At 54.4% G+C, this 11,487-nt stretch overlaps 1 protein-coding gene across 1 annotated transcript; it reads left to right on the top strand.

Moving 5' to 3' along the window:
• Nucleotides 1–1,503: 1,503 nt before the first annotated feature.
• MEX3B (mex-3 RNA binding family member B) lies at nucleotides 1,504–5,052 on the top strand. The gene is made up of 2 exons (XM_033099948.1): nucleotides 1,504–2,182; nucleotides 2,985–5,052. Exons 1-2 carry the CDS (start codon nucleotides 1,933–1,935, stop codon nucleotides 4,433–4,435), a joined length of 1,701 nt encoding a protein of 566 aa, XP_032955839.1. The 5' UTR covers nucleotides 1,504–1,932; the 3' UTR covers nucleotides 4,436–5,052.
• The last annotated feature ends 6,435 nt before the right edge of the window (nucleotides 5,053–11,487 follow it).

Raw genomic sequence — 11,487 nt, 5'->3', positions numbered from 1 at the left:
GGTCGCGCAGGGTGTACTTGGGGAGCCTTTGCCTTCGACCCCCGAGATCGCCCCGCGGGCACCATGTGGTCTCTCGAGTAAGCCCGTCCGTGGTGGCGGCCACTTGGCCTTATTGTCCTCAGTAGGCGTCCAGCTGCGTGGACGTTGGCCATCTCAGTGAACCGCGCCCCGGCCGCTCTGCGGACCGGTCCCACACACCGTGGGCGCACAGGGTGCAGCGAGTATGGCGGTGCCCGAACAAAGGAGCGGAGCGCGCGCGGGACCCAAGGGGGGGCATCACCGGGCCCACTCGGAGGGGCACCGAGCAGAGAGGGACCAAGCGGCCCGCCCCTCACAGCCTCCTTTCTTCTTGCTCGCGCTGGGACCGGCCCCTGGGACATCCGGGAGGGGGCGCAGTTCGAGGTACCAGCCGGCCGGTCCCAGTGGCACCCTCCCTCCGCTGCCCCAACCGGAGAAGCGCACAAAGAGCGGTGCACGGCAAGTGCACACCTCCCCTCGGGGCAGGGCCGCAGGCGGGGTCGGTGAGCTCCGCCGTGCCCGCCTTAAAGGACCCCGCTCCTCTCCAGCACTGCGCATGCTCGGCCGTGGGGCAGGGAGGGACCGGGGACAGCGGGCGCGCACCCCGCGCCTCGGGCTGGCGCTATGGCGGGCGTCCAGCAGTGGCGGCGCGGCGCTCGTGCTCGTGTCAGCGGCCGCGGGTCTGGGCCGGCTCGCGGGCCCTATGCAGGAGCCCCGCGCGCATTCCAGAGGTGGCCGGCGGCGGGGCTGGGCGGGCCAGGCCCGCGCTGCCGCTAGATGCTGGCTTTCTCATCCACGTTTCAGGGCCAGTGGAGCGAAGTGCTGCCCAAGTAAATGGAATCGCGGGTACGCGCGCCAGAGCGCGCGACGTTGCGGGCTGGCGGATGCCTTTGTGTCTCGTGCGGTCCCGCGCAGGTGGGCATCCCGCGCCGGGAGCCACTTTGCCCGTACGCGTCAGGACCTCGAGTCCTTTCCAGTCCGAGGGCTCGGACCACCCTTTTGGGCAGACCGTAGATCCTTCTCGCAGTTGCACCTTTGTTTCCGGGGTGGTTTATTTGGGGACACTAACGGGACTTTCTAAGTACCCATCTCTTAGAGCCGGGCCCCTGCCATCAGCGTTGGACGCGTGTTCTTTTCTTGGTCAGGCGCAGGAGGAGACCTGGGGACAGTGGCTGTCCTCAGCTGATAGGTAACTTGTAAGTGTCCCGAGCCTGCCGGTCCCGCAATAGACAACAAAGAGAGGCGTTAGCAGCGGCGGGGGCGGGGCGCGGCCGGGAGGAGGACGGGCAGGCTGCGGAGAGCCGGGGTTGGGGGCGCTCGCGCTCCGCTCCCTCATCCCGCGGCCTCCGCCCGCCCCCGGCCGGGCGCGCGCCAATCGCCTCCTCTAGCGATAGTGTCAGTAGCATTGTAGTGTCAGCTCCCGCCGGTGACGTTGCGCCTCTCTCGTCCCCCTCCGGAGCTGTCTGGCTGCAGAGGCTCAGTCTTGAGGCGGGGAGCAGAGGAGGAAAAAGCGCTGAGTGAGGGCGGGCGGGCGGGAGGGGAGGGAGTGGAGGAGCCGGGGAGGGGCTCCTTAAAGAAACGCTGCTGTCGCTCGCCTGCTCGCTTCTCGCTCGGCATTGTGGCCAGCCAGCCGGGCACTCGGGGGGCACGCGCGGCTGCCACTGGAGCTCTGCCCCCGCCCCACCCGCCAGCAGACCTGGGGTGGGGACCCAGGCCGGGGCTCTCGCAGCCACTGCCCGGCGCGGATCGCGCGGAGCGACCCACTCCACCCGGCGCGGAGAAAGGAGCCACGGAGTCCTCTGCACCCGGCCGGCCTCCCCGCCCCTGACCGCTCGCTTCCCGGCTGCCTTTGTGGCCGCAGCTTCTCGCCGCCGAGCCGAGGGCCGGCGGGGGCGCGGCGCGCACGGCTGAGAGATGCCCAGCTCGCTGTTTGCAGACCTGGAGCGCAACGGCAGCGGCGGGGGAGGCGGCGGCGGCGGCGGAGAGACCCTGGATGACCAAAGAGCCCTGCAGCTCGCGTTGGACCAGCTCTCCCTCCTGGGGCTGGACAGTGACGAGGGCGCCTCTCTGTACGACAGCGAGCCGCGCAAGAAGAGCGTGAACATGACCGAGTGCGTGCCGGTACCCAGTTCCGAGCATGTCGCCGAGATCGTGGGGCGGCAAGGTGGGTCCGGCTAGGACGGGGATCTGGAGCGGAGAGGGTCTCTGGCCACCGCCCCTCGGGGAAGGCGCCGGGGGAATCGGCATCCGCGGCGCGGGGGAGCCTTGGGGAGGAAGAGCCGCGCGATGGGCCAGCGCCCCAGACAAAGAAAGTGCAGGCAGGCTGTCTCCCAGCCCCGCGCCTCGACCACGGCGGGATGCACTTCTCCTGCTAAAACCACTGCCTTCTCCCCTGGCGCCCCCCACCCAGCCCACCCCGGGAAATGTAATTTAGGTAGAAGATGCTTGGGGGAGGGGGGCTTTGATCCTTCCTTTGGGAGGGGGAAGGAGGAGGAGTGAGCATCGGATGGGAGGAGGACTCTGGATTTCTGCAAAGCATAATGGAGCCCAGTGGAGGAACAATGGGTCCCGGGACTCCCCCTCTTCCCAGCTGGGGAAACTGAGGCTCAGGCCACGAACCCCTTTGCCCGGTACTCAGGGAGAACGGCGCCCCTCTAGGTCCCAGCCGCGTCTCCCCAGCTGACTTTTTCTGGGATTCTGGGGTTTGGCTCCGGACGACTGCAGTCATGGGGGAGGGCAGGGCGGCCAGTGGGCTGTTCCTCGAGCGCCCCGCGGGTGGAACCCGCTTCCCGGCCATAGCGCGGCCGCGGCCGGGGTCAGGGCGGGAGCCGCCCCCTTTCTGGCCCTTGCGGGTCCTGCCGCTGAGCCGCGCCGTTGGCGGGCCGTCCCAGGTCTCCGCGGTTCCCCGGGGTAACGGGCGTGTGTGTGTCTTTCTCCCCCCGCCTTCCCTGCACTGTGGCTCCCAGGTTGTAAAATCAAAGCGCTGCGGGCCAAGACCAACACTTACATCAAGACCCCGGTTCGCGGGGAGGAGCCTGTGTTTGTTGTCACGGGCAGGAAGGAGGATGTGGCCATGGCTCGCAGGGAGATCATCTCGGCCGCTGAGCACTTCTCCGTGATCCGCGCCTCCAGGAGTAAGAACACGGCGCTCAACGGCGCGGCGCCGGGGCCGCCCAACCTCCCGGGGCAGACCACCATCCAGGTGCGGGTCCCTTACCGCGTGGTGGGGCTCGTGGTCGGGCCCAAGGGCGCCACCATCAAGCGCATCCAGCAGCAGACGCACACGTACATCGTGACGCCCAGCCGCGACAAGGAGCCGGTGTTCGAGGTGACGGGCATGCCGGAGAACGTGGACCGAGCTCGCGAGGAGATCGAGGCGCACATCGCCCTGCGCACCGGCGGCATCATTGAGCTCACAGACGAGAACGACTTCCACGCCAACGGCACGGACGTGGGCTTTGATCTGCACCACGGGTCCGGCGGGTCCGGCCCGGGCAGCCTCTGGAGCAAGCCCACCCCCAGCATCACGCCCACCCCCGGCCGCAAGCCCTTCTCCAGCTACCGCAACGACAGCTCCAGCTCGCTCGGCAGCGCCTCCACAGACTCTTACTTTGGCGGGGGGACCAGCGGCAGCGCAGCCGCCACCCCGCGCCTGGCGGACTACAGTCCCCCCAGCCCCGCGCTCAGCTTTGCCCACAACGGAAACAACAGCAGCAATGGCAATGGGTACACGTACACGGCAGGGGAAGCTTCCGTGCCTTCCCCCGACGGCTGTCCGGAGCTCCAGGCCACCTTCGACCCGGCTCCCGCCCCCCCGCCTGGGGCGCCCCTTCTCTGGGCCCAGTTTGAGCGGTCCCCGGGAGGTGGACCTGCAGCTCCCGTGTCCTCCTCCTGTTCTTCCTCTGCCTCTTCGTCCGCTTCGTCCTCCTCCGTGGTCTTTCCCGGGGGCGGCGCCAGCGCGCCCTCCAACGCCAACCTGGGGCTGCTGGTGCACCGCAGGCTGCACCCCGGCACCAGCTGCCCGCGCCTGTCCCCGCCCTTGCACATGGCCCCGGGGGCTGGCGAGCACCACCTGGCTCGCCGGGTGCGCAGCGACCCGGGAGGAGGGGGCCTGGCCTACGCGGCCTATGCCAATGGGCTGGGGGCGCAGCTGCCGGGCCTGCAGCCATCAGACACGTCGGGCTCCTCGTCGTCGTCCAGCTCCTCGTCCAGCTCCTCGTCGTCCTCCTCTGGCTTGCGGCGGAAGGGCAGCCGCGACTGCTCCGTGTGCTTCGAGAGCGAAGTGATCGCCGCGCTGGTGCCCTGCGGTCACAACCTCTTCTGCATGGAGTGCGCCAACCGCATCTGCGAGAAGAGCGAGCCTGAGTGCCCGGTCTGCCACACCGCGGTCACGCAGGCCATCCGCATCTTTTCCTGAGGGCAGTGAGCGCCTGCGCACAGCGCGCTGGGAAGGGGGACCCTCCCCTCCATCCTCACCCCACAGCGCCCGCTGGCCTCCTTGGTGCCCCACCTTCTCCCCACCTCCCTGCTCACACTCTTGAGATCCGAGAGGAGCTTGGAAAGCTGTAGTATCCGCTCGTTTTTAAAATTTAATTTTTAAACAAAGGAACTTGCCAGGATATCTGCATCAAGAGTACTGTGGCCTGGGAAAGCTCTGAAACACCTGACATGCATGCTCTATAAATAATAGGAACGGCGACCTTCTAGTAATGATAGTTCTTACACTGTACTGAATAGGAAGCTTCCAAAAGAAGAAAACCCCACAAGTTTTCCATTTTCTCAAAGTAGGAAAAAGTGAACAATAATTATTATGAAAAGGATGATAGTGCTATGGACGTGTGGAGTGTTTTAGTGTGTCCCTTTTGTGGCTGGGTTCCTACCATGCTTGTTCCAGAACACAGTGGATCCTTTCTGAATGTCCGTGGAAGGGCCAGGAGTTCCTGTGAAACCAGGATACTGCAGCTTTATTAAAGTTAAAGAAACTGTAACCTATCTCTTATATATTAAAAACGTTTAAAAGTTTTAAAGAGAAATTGCATTAATACAGATTGAAGTATTTTATTCTTTTTTGACTTGAAAAATTATATTTCATATTGCAAAGATGTTTACAAGTATTTTAATTTAAGTTCAGTGAACTTTTTTGTAGCTGGGTTAAATCTTTTTATTTTAGTATGGCCTTATGGCAAAGAACACTGTATTATTTTAATAATCACACAATTGTGACGGAATTACAAACCATAAAATGTGTAATGTTTTGAACAGTATTCTGTTGGGATGGAGATTTTATAGGTTCAGACCAATCGAGAACTGCTTCACCCAGCATATTTTCTATTCAGTGATATAAAGCATATTTTATTCTATATTATTACAAAATGGAAATGTATAAACATGTCAAAAGGAACTGTTGATGCTTTCTAACATTTGTATAAATAGAATTCAGTGCAAGTTACAAAAATTCTGTTGCACCACTATAGTTTTAGTATTTCTATTTTAATACATTTGTTTACCACTTGTTTATGTATATGTAGGTGATGTTACTTGAGCTTAAATGTACTTTACTGAGCAAAGTTTAAAAAAACAAAGTATATTTTATTTTATGATAAAGGGCCTTTAACCTCATGGTCAAATACTAATATTATATTTGCTGAGACAAGATTTGAAATTGTATCAAGAGTTTTATTTTTCTGACATTTAAAGTTCTACATAATAAAGGTAAAACTTAAGTAATGGTGCTACTTCATTTTTTAAGTATTTCTATATAAATAAAATATTGAACAAAAATGTATCTTGCGTGGTGACTTTTTTGGTGTGTTTTTTTTAAGCCTCTGTGTGTAGCTGAGTAAGGAATCACTCTTAAGTGAGGACTTGAAATATTTAACATGCAAGCATATTTCAGCAATTTTATCAATAAAATGAACTTTTAAAGGAGGCCAGAGTTGTCTTTGGTTGGATATACAGGCCTTGGGTAACGTACTTTTTAAATTTTGCAAGTTTCTACTGCAGCAGGACTCACTTCTCCATGAGACAAGGCGGGCGCCAGGCCTGGGACCCAGGAAAATATTTAATTTCTTTTAAAATTAAAAGATAAAAACCCAAAGGAAATTAAAACATTCAAAGGAAATGTTTTAATTTTCAGGCCCACACAAACCTATTAAAACTTGTCTACAACATGAAGAGAATAAAATAGTAAAGCATTTAAAGTTATATCAAAAAGAAACTTTCCTGTGAATATCACGCAGGCAGGCGCCCAGGACAGCTTGAATGCCTCGGGCCCAGGAAAGCCCTACTCTGTCCAGCCTGCGTAGGCCCCTAAGAGTCCAGAGGGCCCACGGGCTGGCTGTGTTGGGGGAAGGCTGGAGGGGACAGTTTCCGCTGGCTTGCGGACGATGGAGCTGGATTTGAGCACTTCTGTGGGTAGGGCTTGCTAATTGGTGTTGACAGGCTGCTGGTGTTAACTGTTTGTTGTGGTTTGTTGTTTGCTTTGGGCGGTCTGCACCTGCTCCCCGGCTGTGGGGCTTTCTCAGGGGGCGGAGCCACACGCCTTCACTAGCCCGAGCTCTGCCTTCCTCCGGAGGGCACTGAGGCACGAGCCCACCGCTGCATACTCCGCAAACCTCCCGGCTGAGCCTCCTGGGAAGGAAGGTGTCAGCCCCAGAACGTGGCAGGCTTTTCTTTCAATCTGCTAAACGCAGGTGAGTCCAACGAGTAGACCATAATATACATATTATGGTTCCTCTTTCCCCCTTTGTATTTTTGTTTGTATAGAGATTAAGGTGCTGCCTGTATCATGGTTCCTGATTGGTTTGCTTTACGAGGTGCTGTGCAAAGGAGGGAGACAGGCGTTTGGGGCAGGAGGAGTAAAACGAATGGCCCTGCTTGGGACGTTTCTGGCATCATCTTCAACTCTGGAAAGTTCCCAGACAGTGTCTTCCCCCCTTCTCTTCTCCCTCAAGGACTGGAGGTTAGCTGAGGCCTGGCAAAGAAAATGTTACCGTCCATTTTCCCCTTTCCTTTTAGTTGGGAAATGCCGAGGACAGAACCAAAATTTCTTTTTACTCTTCCGACCGAATGTCACTTTGCTTTTCTGCGTTAGCAGAATGATTACAGACAAGGCAAGGAAACATCAAAAGCCTTGATTGCTTGGTTGCGTTTCGCATGGGCTTTTGCAGGTGAAGATTTTTCGTGGTCCGTACGCTGCTTTGGAAAATGAAAAAAAGATGAGATTTCGAGGCTGCTGATGTGCCCTTGGGTGGCCTATATTTTTACTTTGTTGAGAGAAGTTTCCTTTGTTGCCATGAAGTTGTGGAATATATTATTAATAAAACTAGGTTTCTTAGCAGAGAAAGCTTTCTGTCATTCGTGTCCCCTGCAGGGAGGCCCTTGTCACCAGCAGAGGCTGTGGACACATGCTAGTGGTGTTAGATGGCATTAGTGTTTGATCCAAGGCAAGCCTTTCATCCCATCCCCCAGAACCCCCAAATGACAACTGTGGAGGTGACCACTGGCTGTGGAGGTGACAGTCCTCCAGCTGGAGACATGAGAGCTGCCACGCTTCTGCCCTGTGACTGCCAGAGCTTCCCTTTCTGCTTTTACACCCCTGTGAAATCTTTCCACCGCTCACAATACCTGCTAACAGACATCTCTCCCCCAATTACTGTTCCATGTTTTCTTCGTTCACGTACACTAGTGGTTCTCAGCTGGAGGTGATTTTGCAAATTGGCACATCTCTGGAGACAGTTGTGGGTGTGACAACTTGGGGTCCTGCTACCAGCATCTAGTGGGTGGTGTCCGGGGGTGCTGCTAAACATTCTCCAAGGCGCAAGCAGGAATTACCCAGCCCTGGGCAGGCCGGGGACACCCTGACAAAGCAGACGGTTCTTCCCTGCTGTTTACTCACTGACTTGTGATCGGTGATATTGTTGTGACTCTGAAATGCATGAAAATTGACCCTCAGTGGTGTTCTGGGGTTACCCACGACCCAGGGGAGTTCTGGCGACATCAGGGAGGTTGTAGGGGGAGGCTGAGGCTGACGTCTGAGCAAAAGAGGCTGAAATTAAGGAACTCTTTTTATTCGCCAATGAGTGGGAGGTTGTACCCAGTTAACAACACTGCTGCTCACGTGGGATGTTCAAAGCCTGTCCTTTCCATTCTCTCCTGCGATCCCTCCACAACCGTGAAGGCGGCACCGCTGAGATTTTCCTGGGCTTGTTTGTAGTTCAATGCGAAGACTCAAAATGCAGTCCCCCCAAACTCAAACCCGGGGCTCCTAGCTCCAGCTTGTGTTCTTTCTGCCTCGTCAGGCTGCCCGTAACCATGAGACAAAGTCATGGAGAAATTCTGGAAATGGATCTGTGCCAGCAGCACTCCCCCTGTCCCTATTTCATGGGTCCCCATTATCCTACCCCAATTGGCTCTTGGAAAAAGCTTTGTTATCTTCAGTGAATTTCAGGCTCTACGTGTTCAGAGGCTTTATCTCTTCGGCCTCATCTTTCCAGAAAGATGAACAAACTCGCCGCTCTGATGGGGGTTTGGAGTCTGCTGGTCAGTGCAGTGGTGGTAGTGGGCACCCTTCACGCTGCATGAGGGCGACACGGGGGGGGGGGGGGAGATGGTATTTACATGGGCTTCACTCCCTCTTTCTCATCCTGTAAGAACCTTCCCTCCCTGGCTAGGGAACAGGCCTCTTCTAGGCCGAGCCCTGCCAACCTTTTGCCTTCCTCCTTCCCCTGTCCCAGTCAGGACCTGACCTCCGTGCCCCACCAGTGATGCTCCCCCCGCCTCCCCCCCAACACATACACTCACTGTGAAGGCCAACCCGCTTTCCAGGGAGAGCAGAGCGGGGAGCCAGGCTTCCCTGACAGTGACTGTCTTGGTGATTGCTGTGGTTTAGGGAGCCCTCACTCTGAGCTGTGCTAAGGGCTTTCCATTAACTCAACCCCGTGGGGCAGGGAGGAGCAAAACCCATTTCCAAGGTAAGGAAACTGACTTGGAGAGACGTTCAATGGCTTACTGACGCCACTGGGCCTCGATGTCCAGCTTAAGTCTGTCTAAACCCAGGGCTCCTATCTTCACCGTGTCAGACACGTGGCTTTCATCGGAGAGATTTTCCGAACAGGTGAGCATTCCGTCATCACCACGTAATCGACGGGGGCAGGGATGTTCCGTTTAATGATAAGTGTAATTGATTTCAAAAATGGGGCGAGGGCAGCAGCCAGGCCGGCAGGCCACACCCGGAGGCCACTGAGCAGCACCGACAGAGAACAGGGAGAGCACCTTTCAGGGGGCTCTTCTGTGACCCGTTTCCCAAGCCTTGTTACCTTGCGACTGTTTGGGGACCCATCGAGCAATGAACAGGAAGCGAATTCTGTCATATATCCTTTCCAGGTAGACCAACAAAATTAGCATTTAATGTAGAAAAGAGGAATACAAAATTCTCTCTTCAGAAAAAAAAAAGCTTTATAAAAATGTCACAGGAAGCGACCCAAAGATGCCAAAACCCTGACTGGAAAGTGAAATGTAGTCAATTGTTTGGTCTGCAGAATGCCAAGCTCTTTGTGTGGTGGTTTCTGGTTTTCTCCCACTGATTTCGTTTTCTGGGGCATTTGTTAGACCTTGTAGGATGCTGGCCACCCCGTGAGTGAGTCTTTATTTAGTGCCAGTTCCGACAAGAGCACATGTTTTCACGAAATGTGTGGGTGACTCAAATGGCAGGTTTGTGCCTCAGTTTGCTCGCTTGTGAAAAGGGAGGTGGTTAACTTCCTTCTGGAATTAGAGGACCTGCCGTGCCCTTCTATGGGGCGTACATGACACCGTGTACCTCCTTCCACAGTGGCACCTGCCAGGGCTCTCCACAGTGGCATCGTTACTTGTCTTTTCTCCTCACAAGGCTGAGAATGCAGCGGTCTCATCCTTCCATCTCTGTGCCAACCAGCACCCCACAGAGCCCTCGGGTACTCAACACACGCTTGGAAAATTAGTGAAAAAAGGGTAGTTTTATTGGATACGACCTACATACCCACTGGTAGGAGACTTGTTTACTAAGTTGAGTTACTCCCACACAGTGGAATTCTAGATCTTACTAGGTTGGTGCAAAAGTAATGGCGCTTTTTGCAATTATTTTTAACCTTTTAAACCACAGTTACTTTTGCACCAACCTAATATAATCACTCTGATGTCCAAAAAGACAAAATGCAAAAGATAGGCTTTTTGTAAGAGAAAAGTGTTACATGCACAGAAAAGTTTTAGAGGTTCTCATGATGGCATCGCCTTAATATTCCTTCGATGACTCAGAAGGCAATTCAACGCCCAGAAAGGTATCGCTTGGAATCTCTTGATAGACTGCACTATGACATTTGGGGTTACTGGTCACAGCGACACTTTTGTGGCGTGCCTCGTGGATGGTTAATCCCTTCACACATGTTATTCCTGGAACCCTGATGTTCTGTTAATTCTGCCTCCAACTTCTTTGCTGTGAGACGTTGGGAAAATCTGTACGTCCTTCATCTCCTATGGCCTCCGTTGGAATATGAGGAGGATGGACTCGTTTACTGCTTGGTAAACTAGTACAGTGAGATGCTTATCTGAGAGTAACCTGAAAAAGGTATAAAACAGAAATTCCCGGGTCCACCCTTGGGAAATCTTAATCAGTACATTTGGGAAGAGGGCTGGAAATCGGCAGTTTAAAAAGACTCCCCGTATCCATCAATAGGGGATGGTTAGGTGAAGATATAAATATATACCTTAGACAACGCTGCAGAATGCAATTAAAAGGAGTAAAGCAGCTTAATTTGTATTGATATTGAGCAATCTTGAATACGTATGTGGTATTAAGAGGAAAAACTTAAGATGCACTATAGTGTACGTACCATCCTCTACCTGTATTAAACTTGGACGTGGAGGCATGCATGCAAGGATGAGTGTGTGTATAATGCATAGAATATATCTGTGAGGTGGGAGACGGGGGCCGGGGGTCAGCTGCAAGAGGCAGACTTCCTTTTTGCTCTACGTCCTTTTGTAGTGTTTGGATCTTTTAAAACAACGTACATATCACCCATTCCAAAACATTTTTCTTTAGTTGATGGTGGTGTGTCCCTGTTGGCTGGCTCATTGTCACAAATGTTCCACCCTGACGTGGGGCGTGATGGCGGGACACTGAGTGTGTCTGAGGAAGGGGGGATGTGGGACCTTTCTGTAGTTTCTGCTCAATGTCTTTTTTCCCGTAGATTTACTTTTTTTGAATTTATTAATGATTTTCTGCTCAACGTTAGCGTGAACCTAAAACTACTCTAAAAATAAAGCCTGTTAATTAACAGAAATATTTTAGTGCTAGGCATAGTGGACTTAAATAAGAACAAATGTAAGGCTGGATTGATTGATGGAGAAAGTCACAGCTCGTGGGAATCTGCTGTGACCACTGGTGAGTGCTGAGACCCCTATCACTGAAGAGAGGGAGAAAAGTTTGCAAAAGCA

The sequence above is a fragment of the Rhinolophus ferrumequinum genome, chromosome 28, assembly GCF_004115265.2.
Source record: "Rhinolophus ferrumequinum isolate MPI-CBG mRhiFer1 chromosome 28, mRhiFer1_v1.p, whole genome shotgun sequence".
In the NCBI taxonomy this organism is placed as follows: domain Eukaryota; kingdom Metazoa; phylum Chordata; class Mammalia; order Chiroptera; family Rhinolophidae; genus Rhinolophus; species Rhinolophus ferrumequinum.
The sequence above is the reverse complement of the archived record's forward strand: the minus strand, read 5'-3'. Positions and strand labels throughout refer to the sequence as shown.